The sequence below is a fragment of the Orycteropus afer genome, unplaced genomic scaffold (genome assembly GCF_000298275.1).
Source record: "Orycteropus afer afer isolate SDZICR_OR568_19922 unplaced genomic scaffold, OryAfe1.0 scaffold00038, whole genome shotgun sequence".
In the NCBI taxonomy this organism is placed as follows: Eukaryota; Metazoa; Chordata; class Mammalia; order Tubulidentata; family Orycteropodidae; genus Orycteropus; species Orycteropus afer.
This window is the reverse complement of record NW_006921625.1, coordinates 722,011-734,735: the sequence shown is the minus strand read 5'-3', so window position 1 is coordinate 734,735 and position 12,725 is coordinate 722,011. Positions and strand designations below refer to the sequence as shown.

Here is a 12,725-nt window from a genome sequence, read left to right as displayed (position 1 = left end):
GGGGGACAAGGGCGGGCGGGCAGGATGCACCTCTCTTTGTCATTCTCGTTGCCTAAACGCCGTAGGTGCCCGGCAGCCTTGTCCACACTGAGGATGAAGTGGCGAGCTTTGGCGAACAGGTAGGAGAACCGGCTCCTGTTCTTCCCAGTGGAGACTGGTGGTGAAGAGGAGATGCAAGCATGTGCCTTAAGGCTCCGGCCCAATGACGACTCAGCCAGCAGCAGAGGCCGCGGGAACCGGCAGGCCACATCAGCCCAGGGGCACCACGCCAGCTCCTCCAGTGGCTACTGCCCTCTGGGGCCGAGAAGGACTTTCTGGCCCAGTCTGCATCTCTCTACGGCACCTAGGTTGCGCCTTGTCCTTGTGTGACATCTGCCACGCCCTTGGAGTCCCCGAGGCCCTGCCCAGTGCACACCCCTGCGCGCTGTGGACCCACCCTTGGCCTCATTCTCGCTGTCCAGAACAATCTGGAAGGTGTCAGGTGCCAGGGCCAGGCCGGCGTTCACCAGCAGGGCCCGCTTCTTCCGGACACTGTCCTTGGGCATGGCCTTCTTCGCCTGCAGGGAGGACAGTGCGTGGTAAGCACACCCTTGTCTGGTCTAAGGGGCAATTCTGTGGCTGCCAACAAGACTGGTGTGAGGTTCCTCCTGCGCTCAGTCGAGATGCAGTGCAAAGAGACTCCTGCCCTCCCAGGTCCCCGCTGTCCCCGACGGCCCATCCCTGCCACCTGCCACCCCCTTCTGGGTAGACATTGCCTCTGCTCCAGGCAGAGCTCCTTTCGACCCACAGAGCACAGGATACTCTGTGCTCAGATGGGGCAGAGACCTGCTCGATGGCCATGACAGCTCTGTCCTCGGCACGCTCAGGCGACTGGTAGAGCATGGTACACAGCTTCAGACGGTTGGACACCGTCTGAAGCTGGTCCTGGTAGAGGCCCAGGCTGTCCAGATGCATGGCCTTCTGCAGATGTTCCAAAGCAGGCTGCAGGCGGTCCTCATCCTCCTCGATGTGGGCCATCTCCATGTGCACTTGGCAGCGCAGCTGCACCATCAGGCTGTGGGCGTGGATGGCACAGGTGCGTGAGGGGCCAGGGACGCAGATGGCACAGGTGCGTGAGGGGCCAGGGACGCGGATGGCACAGGTGCGTGAGGGGCCAGGGACGCGGATGGCACAGGTGCGTGAGGGGCCAGGGACGCGGATGGCACAGGTGCCTGAGGGGCCAGGGACGTGGATGGCACAGGTGCGTGAGGGGCCAGGGATGCGGATGACACAGGTGTGTGAGGGGCCAGGGATGCAGATGGCATAGGTGTGTGAGGGGCCAGCAAAGGACCCAGGGACGGGGATGTCAAGGGGCATGAGGAGCCAGGGAGGGGAGGCCTTACTCCACCCTCCCCAGCCTGTAGCACCCCCACACCCCAATGGTGTGTAGACCATGCTGCCCAGCGTCTCCCCCTCAGCCCCTCAGCTCTTTGGTCAGGTCCCTCCCTGACCTCAAGGGATCAACAGGGAAGCAGGTGCAGCAGGCCCATATAGACTCAGCTGTAGGCCATTGAGACTGGGGTTCCTACCAGCACCAAAGTTCAACAAGACAGAAACTAACAAATGCTGGTGAGGATCTGGACAGACTGGGACTCTCATACACTGCTGGTGGGACTGTCAAATGGTACAACCACTGTGGAAAGCAGTATGGTGATTCCTTAAAAAGTTGGAATTAGAAATGCCATTTGACCCCACCATTCCATCACTAGGTATATACCCTAAAGAAGTGAGAGCCATGACAAGAACAGATATATGCACACCCATGCTCATCGCAGCACTATTTACAATAGCAAAAGATGCAAACAACCTAGGTGCCCATCAACAGAAGAGTGAATAACCAAACTATGGTACATACACACAATGGAATAGTATGCAACCCTAAAGAATAATGCAGAATCTGCAAAACACCACAAAACATGGATGAACTTGGAGGACATTATTCTGAGTGAAATAAGTTAATCACAGAAGGACAAATATTATATTAGTCTGTTATAAAAAGTCAAGGAAAGGTTTATATATGGAAGGAAATTTTCTTTGTTGGTTACCAGGAGTGGGAGGGGAGGGGAGGGAACACTGTTAGATAGGTGGAGACAAGTATTGATTTGGGTGAAGAGAAGGGCAATGTACCAAATGTGAGTGATCAACATGGTGGCATTGAGAAAGAGGAAAACATAGAGAGGTGCGTGGGAGGTACAGACAACAAAGATGAACCCTTTTGCACATAAAGTACTGTGTTATCAGTGAAGGCAAACATTGATCTATGGGTGGATAGATGGGTGGACAGTCTGAATGATTAGGTATGTCTATGCAGGGGGGAGTGTGCCCAAGACCATGTATAGGGCTGGCAGACAATGTTTCTATAAGCATATTGGTATGTTCTGTAAGAATTCCTAGGTATACAGTAGAGCTGACAAGAGACAAGGTTGTAGTCACTTCTTGGCCACAGCCAGCTACCCAGAGAGAGCGAGTAGTTGGACCTGTGGGCTTGGGACCATAGTCACAGGGGACATCAAGCTCAATTGGCATAACATACCACACAAAAACATTGTTCCACATCCTACTTTGGCAAGTAGTAACTGAGATCTTAAAAGCTTCAAGTGGGCATCTAGATGCAACGATGGGTCTCTCCTCGTCCAGAGCAAAGAAGAATGAAGAAAACCAAAGATGCATGGAAACAATTAGTCCAAGCGACTGGTACATCATGCAATCCGCAGCCTATATGACTATGAGACCAGAAGAATTAGATGGTGCCTGGCTACTACAGTCAATCACTCGGAGGGGGAATCTATAGATTGGGAGAACAATGTGGAACAAAACTCAAAGTCATTAAAAAAAAAAAAGACAAGGTTTGCTGGTCTGATAGAGCCTGGTGGAACCACTGAGACTATGGCCCCTAGCTGCCCTTCAAGTCTGGACTTGAACACACTCTGTGGCTTCTAGCCAAACAGAAAACAGGCATATGAGCTGAACATTTACACTAGGGAGATATACTCCTTGGAGAGAACAATCATGAGAGAATAGAAGGGCTGTTTATGCACAGGGAGACAGCTCAGGGGGCAGGAGTGCATGGAGGGACACAGGGAAGATGTAACTATGGGGAGGAAGTGGGAGGGAAACTGTTGAATTGTGGGAAACTGCAATCAATGTCATGAGACAAGGTGTATGTGAGCTGTTGTATGGAAAGTGAATTTTCTCTGTAAACTTTCACCCAAATCACAATAAAAATTAAAAAAGAAAGAAAGACTGGGGCTCCTGGGGTTCAGGGGAAGCCAAAGGAAACAGGTGTGGCCTTGTAAGACCGATGTTGATGGATGTGTCGGTGTAGGCATGTGTGGCCTGTGTGCAGGTGTAGGCGTAGGCTTAGGTGTGGGTGTAGGTGTACATGTAAGTGTGGACACAGGTGTGCAGGTAGCTGTAGACGGTGGTGTGTGAGGTACCACTGAGTCGGGTCTGAATCATAGCAACCCCATGCACAGCAGAATGCAGCGCTGCCCTGCCCGGCACCAAGCTCACAATCCTTGCTGTGCTTGAGCCTCTCGTTGCAGCCACAGTGTCGGTTTATCTCATTGAGGGTCTGCCCCTCTTTTGCTGACCTTCCACTTTACCCAGCATGGCATCACTCTCCAGGAGATGGTCCCTTCTTACAACACGACCAAAGTAGGTGAGACCAAGTCTGGCCATTCTTGTTTCCAAGGAGCATTCCAGCTGCACTTCTTCCAGGACAGACTTGTTTGTTCTTCTGGCAGTCCACAGTATTTTCAGCATTCTTCACCAGCACAACTCAAAAGCATCACCTCTTCTTCAGTCTTCCTTATTCATTGTACAGCTTTCACATGCATATGAAGCAACGGAAATACCATAGTTTGGGTCAGGCGCACCTTAGTCTTCAAAGTGACATCTTTGCTCCTTAACCCTTTAAAGAAGTCTTTTGCAGAAGATTTCCCCAGTGCAATACGTTGTCTGATTTCTTGACTGTTACTTCCATGGCATTGATTGTGAATCCAAGTAAAATTAAGTCCCTGACAACTTCAATCTTTTCTCCATTTATCATGATGCTGCTTATAGGTACAGTTGTGAGGACTTTTATTTTCTTTATATTCTTCAATCTTCATCAATAAGGGCTTCAAGTCATGTTAACTTTCAGCAAACAAGGTTGTGTCATCTGCATATTACAGGTTGTTAATGATTCTTCCTCCAATCCTGATGCCATGCTCTTCTTCAGATAGTCCAGTTTCTCAGTTTATTTTCCCAGCATACAGACTGAATAAGTGAGAGGATACAGCCCTGATGCATGCCCTTCCTGATTTTAAACCATGCAATGTCCCCTTGTTCTGTTCGAACGACCGTCTCTTGGTCTCTATACAGGTTCCTCAAGAGCACAATCATGTTCTGGAATTCCTATTCTTCTCAGTGTTCTCTGTAATTGGCTCCGATCTGCACAGTCCAATGTGGCTGTAGCTGTGTAAGTACGTGCAGGTACAGGTGTAGGTGTGGACACAGATGTAGGCCTCATGTAGATGCAGGTGTACGTGCAGGTGCACTTACAGATGTAGTCTCACCCCACCCAGCAGGAAGCAGGCCCGAGAGCACCATCCTGGCCTTGTCCCTCACCCGTGTCTCTAGGACATGCTGCTGGTGCAAGATTAGTGGTCGGGGGTGTGGTGAGTGATTCAAACATGGTCATGGTAGAGAGGTGCATGGGAACAGATGGACACTCCGCATTCTGCAGTGCCACCCCACCTCCCAGTAACCAGAGGAAGCTCCGCGCCCAGCTCCAACCACAACTGCAAGGCAGGGTGGAGCGGGACGGGCAGACTACTCTGCGTTCCACCCACTCTTCAGTATGCACCCCTCCCCTGCTCCCCACAACCAGGCCCTGCCCTCAGGAGCTCCATGTGACCAGGCATGGGGCCAAGCCGGCCCCCACCACTGGCCAGCGCCGGGAGCAGCCCACAGTGACTGCTGTGTCATCTGAACATCGGTCGAGCTCCACCTGAACACAGGTAGAGACTCTGCCTGCACCCTCTTTCAGAAAACATGTTTTGTTCTGTACTTCCTCGTAGCACTGAAAGTCCTGACTGAACCCTCTGCTGTCTGTGTTTCGGAGGGAGCCCCGTCAGCACCATCAGACAGGGGTGGCGGCCTACCTGTCCAACTTCTCCAGGACCTCAGCAACATTGGTCAGGGCCTTCCGCAGGTGGTGGCGAAGGTTGTGCTGGAGCAAAGGGAGGCTGGCATTCCACTGTGTGGTGCACACGACGTGGATGACACGGGGGTCGCCCAGGCGCACTGCGCGCTGCAGTGCCACGTCCAGTCTCTGGATGATGCTCAGCTGGGTCTGCACAGAACACAGGGGCTGCTCCGTGACCACCGGGGAACATAGGCTGCTCCGTGACCACCAGGGAACATAGGCTGCTCCGTGACCACTGGGGAACACAGGGGCTGCTCCGTGACCACCGGGGAACACAGGGGCTGCTCTGTGACCACCAGGGAACATAGGCTGCTCCGTGACCACCGGGGAACAGGGACTGCTCCGTGACCACCAGGGAACACAGGGGCTGCTCCATGACCACCGGGGAACACAGGGGCTGCTCCGTGACCACCAGGGAACACAGGGGCTGCTCTGTGACCACCAGGGAGCTACAGAGCTGTGAGGCTGGCACACCATGTTCTGAGCAGAGCCAGCCGCCACCAGTCAATGGGTTAGGATCAGATGCGGGGCAGGGCAACAGGTGGGGTTGGGAGACGTTCACCAGCCCGGAATTTGAAATCCCCACAGGCCAGATCCTGGTCCTGGGCCTGCCTTCAAAGTGCTGGGTGACCTTTCCAGCTGGGCAGTGCCCCACAGAACACTGTCCTGGTTTACATGAACGTCTGTCTTCCAAGAAGTGGTTTAATCAGAGTCTGCCTGCACCTTGGTCACTGGGGCAATGTACCCGTGATGTCACCACCCAGCAGCACCTCCTCCACTTGGGGCCAAGCGGTGGCCGAGGGCCTCCACACCATGCCCCACAGACTCTGGGGCCCTGGCCCCTCTGTGATGCCCAGGCTGCATCAGGGCCTGCTGCAGACTGTATGGTGGGGGCCTGGTGGCTGGCACTGGTGGCTCAGGTTCCACTCAGGTCTCTCGTGCTCCAAGGGGTCAGGCCACTCACAAGCAGGGAAAATGAGGCATGGGAGGCTGGGCTGGGGGCGTCAGGTCTGGAACAACCACTTCCCTTGATACCCACCAGGCTGTCACCAGCACTCCTGAGTCTGGCACAAACCCAGCCCTCAGCCACTTTGGAAATTTGCAACAGACTCCCATGGTTACAGATTACCTCCACGGCTGCTCGGACATAGACTTTAATTTTATTTTCAAGTTTAAAAGCTTCAAATTCACACTCCAGGCACTCGATTTCAATCAGCTTCCCAGGGTCCTGTAGGATACAGATGGGGTTTGAATATGTCAAGACTTCAAATGGAAACCACCTTGACCTTTCATTAAGCTCAAAGACACCCCAAGATGGCACTAATGTCCTAGGTAGGAAGTCCACAGTAAAAATCGTAAGATGACCCAAAGATACAAGAAAAACTTAAGGGGCTTCTGAAGATAAAAAGGATTGAAGTAAGAACACAAAGTTTTTAATCTTCTTAATAGAGGAATAAAACAACCAAACTCCACTGACAGAGAGTCCATTCCGACCCACAGCGCCCCAAGAGGACAGAGTGGAACTGCCCCACAGGGTCTCCAAGGCTGTCAATCTTCACGGAAGCAAAATCCTAACCACACCCACTGCTGTGGAGTCGATTCCAACTCACAGCACCCCTAGAGGACAGAGTGGAACTGCCCACAGGGTTTCTAAAGCTGTGGTGCTTATAGAAGCTGACTGCCACAGCTTTTTCCTGGAGCGGCTGGTGGATTTGAACCGCTAACCTTTGGTTAGCAGCCCAATCCTTTACCTACCCCGTCTGTATCAGAAATTCTTTAACTGACCCCAAGTTGGGACATCAGTTAATTTGTTTCCACCCGTCTCTCTGGTGAAATGGAAGGAAGACACCACAGAGCTCTGCTTTAAACACGCATGCAGGTTTTGGGATTGAAAATCACCTACAGCCTTAACATTCCTGACAGAATACAGGGCAAGTGCTCAAAGTCACACCCGATGGCCAGAAGGATGCTGGCAGTCAGCAAGAGCCTTAGCGCTGGGCGTGAAGACCCTTGACACAACGTGACTCAGAGCACATGGGGAACCACACGAGTGCACAGAAATGTCCACAGAGGCTACAGAGGCGCTGATCAGGATCTGAAAATTTGTCCTCAAACGTTTCCTGTACTTTGTATAGTTTAGCTAGGTGCCATTATTGTAAATTCAGAATAGCATTTGCTAGGGTGTCTACCATGTCTTAGTCAAGAGGCTCCATGAGAGAGAGAGGGACCATGGCTTAGTCGTGAGGCTCCATGAGAGAGAGAGAGGGGAACCATGCCTTAGACATGAGGCTCCATGAGAGAGAGGGGGACCATGCCTTAGTCATGAGGCTCCATGAGAGAGAGAGAGAGGGACCATGCCTTAGTCATGAGGCTCCATGAGAGAGAGAGAGAGAGAGAGAGAGAGGAACCATGCCTTAGTCATGAGGCTCCATGAGAGAGAGAGAGAGAGAGAGAGAGAGAGAGAGGAACCATGCGTTAGTCATGAGGCTCCATGAGAGAGAGAGGGACCATGCCTTAGTCATGAGGCTCCATGAGAGAGAAAGAGGGGGGCCATGCCTTAGTCATGAGGCTCCATGAGAGAGAGAAAGAAGAATCTACATGGTTAATAAAGAAATAATTCCGATATTTCAATTGACAACTTTTATTTACTGATTTTTTAGTCTCTTTTTTAACAGTTTTATTGAAATGTAAGTGATGTGCAACAGGCTGCACATACTCACAGTGTCCCAGTTCATTGGCTCTGACATATGTACAATCTCATGAAACTGTCACCATAACCAAGATAGGAACCCACAGCACCCTGCAGTTCCCTCCTGCACCCCCACCCTCAGGACAACCACTGAGCTGCTCTCTGAACTGAGACAGGTCTGCACATTTTAGAATCTCACATGAGCACTATCCTGTTCCTCATGCTCTCTGTGTAAGGTTCTTCCTCCCCAGCACAGTTGTGTGGAGACGCGTCCACCTCTGTGTCTCTCACCAGCTCATTTCCTGTCACTATTGAGTGCTTCTCTGCCATGTGAATGTGACACCACAGTTTGTTCAGCCATTCCACAGCTGTTAGGTGTCTGTGCCATTGTCAGTTTTCCACTATGACATAAAACTGGTATGAACATTCATGCACAAGTGTTTACGTGAACATGTCCTCTCGTTTGTCTTGGTTCAATACCTAAGAGTGGAACGGCTGGGTTTACAGCAGGAGTATATTAAAGTTTTATGAAACTGCCCAAGTGTCCAAGGTGGTTGTGCTGGTTTCCATTTCTAACAGCAGTGAATGAGACTTGCAGTTCATCCCCATCCCTGCCAACACTTGGCATGTTCAGCCTTTTCATTTTAGCCATGCTAACAGGTGTGGTGCTATCTCAATGTGGCTTTAAGTTGCATGTTCTAGTGCCTAAGGCACTTGACTGCTAACCAGAAGGCTGGCAGTTCAAACCCACCAGCCACTCCTCAGAAGGAAAGTTGGGCAATCTACTTCCGTAGGGATACCGCCTCAGAAACCCAAGGAGAGGTCGCTATGAGTCGGGTCCAACTCCATGGCAAACAACAACAACAACGACTAATGATGTTCAGGATCTTTTCATGAGCTAATTGGCCATCTTAGATCTTCACTGGTGAAATGTCTGTTTAGAACTTTTGTGCACTTTCTATGAGGTTATTTGTTTCCTTACTATTTTAAGAATTCTTTATATATTTTGGACTTTAGTCTCTTGATCAGATGTGTGATTTGTAAGCATTTTCTCTCAGTCTCTGGCTTGTATTTCATCCTCTTAACAGTATCTTCAAAGAGCAGAAGTCTTTAGTTTCGATAAAGTTCAATATGTTGGTTTCTTCTATGGATTGCTTTTGGTGGCCTAAGAATCCTTTGCTTTACTAAAGGTCACATTTCTGTTATGTTTCCTTTGAGAAATGTTACATGTAGGTCTGCAATGCATTTTGAGTTCATTTCTGTGTACGGTGTGAGAAATGGATCAGTAACACACTATCACTATTCAATTGCTCCTGCACCCCACACCTTTGCTCCTTGTTAGACATCAGTTGAGCGTGTGTCTGTGGATCTAGTTCTGCACTGTTGGACTTCATTGGCTGATGGAACTCTCTTCATGCCAAGATGATAATGGTCCAACTGTTGGGCCTCGGTTCAAACCCACCAGCCACTTCTCGGAAGGAAGGTTGGGCAATCCTACTTCCGTAGTGATACTACCTCGGAAACCCAATGAGGGGTCGCTATGAGTCGGGGCCGACTTGACGGCACATAACAACAACAACAAGCTGGGCCTCAGGTTTAAGTCTCCTGACTGTTCTGTTTTTCCAAAGTTGTTTTTAGCTATTTAGGTCCTTTAATCTATTGCAAAAAGACCTCTTTAAAGATGTCCCTTTGAAGACTAAGGTATACCTCACCAAGCCATAATATTTTCAATAGCCTGATGTGCATGTGAAAGCTGGGAAATGAATAAAGAAGACCGAAGAAGAGTTGATGCCTTTGAATTGTGGTGTGGGCAAAGAATATGGAATGTACCATTGACTGCTAGAAGAATGCACGAATCTGTCTTGGAAAAAGAATGGCCAGACTTCGTCTCTTATACTTTGGTCATGTTATCAGGAGGGACTAGTCCCTGGAAGATAGAATGCTTGGTTAGGTAGTGGGTCAGTGACAAAGGTGCAGGCCCTCAATAAGATGGGCTGACACAGTGGCTGTGATGATGGTCTCCGGCACATCTGCAGGACCAGGCAGTGCTTCATTCTGTTGTATAGGGGTCACTATGAGTTGGAAGTGACTTGACAGCACCTGACAACAGGCCCCTTACGTCTCCACTTACGTTTTCACTCAGTGTATAGTTTTCTTGGGACTGCACTGGATCACTGGTTCAGTCCAGGGAAAACTGGCATCTAAACCTAGTGAGTCTTCCGGTCCGTGAACACAGTGTATCTCTCCATTTCTCTAGGACGTCTTTCACTTCACTCAGCCACGCTTTGTCATTTGCAGCTCACAGGCTTTACACATCTTTTGTCACATTTATCCCTAAGTATTTTATGTTCTCTATGCTATTATAGGGGACAACAACAATAACAACATGCTATTATAGGAGCTCTGGTGGCGTAGTGCTAAGGCATTTGACTGCTAGCCAGAAGTCTGGTGGTTCAAACCCACCAGCCATTCCTCGGAAGGAAGACTGGGCAATCTGCTTCTGTAGAGATATTGCCTTGGAAACCCAAGGAGGGGTCATTATGAGTCAGAATTGACTCAACAGCAGTGAGTTTGGTTTGAGTTTGGATGCTGTTTTGGTTACCTAGTTCTGCTCTGACAAGAGTATACCACAAATGGGATGGCTTTAACAAATAGGAGTTTATTCTCCTACAGCTTGGAGGCTTTAAGTCCTAGTTCAAAGTGCTAGCTCTAGGGGCTGGCTGAAAGCCCTTCAGCCTTGGGGTTCAGCTCTGCTTCCTGCTCCTGGCCCACTGGAGCTAGAGGCATTTCTTCACTCAGCTGCTGCCTGCTGAGACTGACAAACCCAAGGTTGGCAAGTAAAAAGGCACAGTCCCGATGTTACCAAACCACACGGCAGGCCATTAACTCAAGTCCATTGAAAGTCCCAAGGTTGGCAGAGCATGGCAGGCTGCTGAACAACAACACGGCTACATGCAGGATCCAAGCGTGCCTTAAGCTAGACACTGTTCCCCAAGGCTTCTCCTTATATACAGGAAGCAGACCATATCCCTAAGGCAGCTACTGAGCTGCTCACAGTAGATTCCACCATGGAGTTGATGACCAGTCTCATCATGGGGAGTACTACATCTAGCTGTCCAGCCACTCAGCCAGGCTCAGCCAAGTTGACATACAGACTTAACCACCACAGATGCTATTTATGGGTATTATTTTTTTTTCAATTTTAATTTCTGTTTTTCACTGCTCAGAGAAATGTCATCAATTTTTGTAAACTCCTTTTCCACCCGACAATGTCTTTAACCTAACTTATTAATTTTAGTAGTGTGTAGGAGCTCTGGTAGCATAGTGCCTAAGGCACTTGACTGCTAACCAGAAGGCTGGCGGTTCAAATCCACCAGCCACTCCTCGGAAGGAAGGTTGGGCATTCCTACTTCCGTAGTGATACTGCCTCGGAAACCCAAGGAGGGGTCGCTATGAGTCGGGGCCGACTCGATGGCAAATAACAACAACAACAACGTATGTATGTGCGTGTGTGGGTGTATGTACATGTGTGTGTGTGTGTGTGCGCCACTGGATTTCTAAGACAGTTTTTCTTCATCCTTTTCCAATCTGGACATTGTTTACTTCTTCTCTTGACTGACTACTAGGCAGAAACTCCATCCCAAGGTGGACTGTGTGGTAGGAGTTAGGGCGTCTTCTCCTTGATCCTGAGGTCAGAGCTCAGTCAGCCTCACATCATTAAGCATCACGTCAGTTGTAGGCTGTCCCTAGCTTCCCTCTATCAGATTGAGGGCCCTTCTGCTCAATCCCTGTGTTTCTGACCATCTATACCACGAAATGGGTACTTAGCATGGTCTTATGGCTGTATTGGCCATGAGCTTCCTGAGAGTCACCCAAAGTTAACATGTCACTTGGGCTGCACACAGCAGTGCTCAGTCAAACCATGAGGACCCGCCCCTGCCTGCACGAGCTAACAGGCAGATGTCAAATTCTCAGCTTTACATTCTAAACGCCAAGTGTGAACCACTACGGTGAACGCCTGCTCTGTGACACAGCCTTTAGTTCTGAAAAAAACAAAGACCAGCAGGCCTGAAACATGGACCCTGACAGTCCTGTGGGGGTGGGGGGCAAAGCTTTTCTGGGGCAAGACCGAAATGCATATTTAACAATCTGAAAGTGAGAATGCCCTGGTGGCTCCATGTCAGCGACCTTACCTTGGGGTAAATCCTGGACACAGAAGATGACTTTCAGGCACTAAGTCTCACCGCAGAGTTTACACAGCAGGAAAGCAGACATGATTCCAAGATCCCACAACAGGGGAGGGGAGAGTAAGTCACTCACACTGCCTTACACAGAAGTGACTGTTGCAAACAACTGTTACCACGTGGAAACAGGCAGAGCAAAGGGGGTAAGATGCAAATTCACAAGGCCATGGGATGGCATCCACATGACACGTGCACCAAGATGGGGAGGGCAGGCCCCACCCACACGCTTGAGCCCTTGTGGTGGCCCTTCTGTGAGACACTCATGCCTTCATGGTCCCGACCCTCAGCTGGGGCCCCGTGCTGTGGCCGCCAGCCACTCACCATGTTCTCCATCGCATTTAGGTCTGAGATGCAGCCCCAAGCGACCTCCTCGCACTTCAAGGTCAGTGAGAGACGAGCCACTTCGAAGAGCAGAAGGGTCCTAGAAGCAAGCAGACACCCATTGTGGGGCTGGTAGCTGTGACAGGGGCCACTCCAGCCACCCAGGCTCCACCAGAGGTAGGGTACATGGACATGTTGTGGGGGATAAGAAAGCTGACAGGAGGTGGGGGGAGGCACTAGC

General features: G+C 50.3%; 1 protein-coding gene across 1 annotated transcript in view; it reads right to left on the bottom strand.

Annotated features, from left to right (window-relative positions):
- The window catches only part of CFAP46 (cilia and flagella associated protein 46), a 110,433-nt gene that overhangs the window by 68,860 nt on the left and 28,848 nt on the right, over window positions 1-12,725 (bottom strand). Inside the window, exons 6-11 of the mRNA XM_007936879.1 lie at window positions 12,485-12,584; window positions 6,360-6,458; window positions 5,187-5,377; window positions 826-1,054; window positions 437-557; window positions 31-154 (exon numbers count right to left, since the gene is read on the bottom strand). Coding sequence (XP_007935070.1) covers window positions 31-154; window positions 437-557; window positions 826-1,054; window positions 5,187-5,377; window positions 6,360-6,458; window positions 12,485-12,584 — 864 coding nt within the window. The remainder of the gene's footprint in view (window positions 1-30; window positions 155-436; window positions 558-825; window positions 1,055-5,186; window positions 5,378-6,359; window positions 6,459-12,484; window positions 12,585-12,725) is intronic.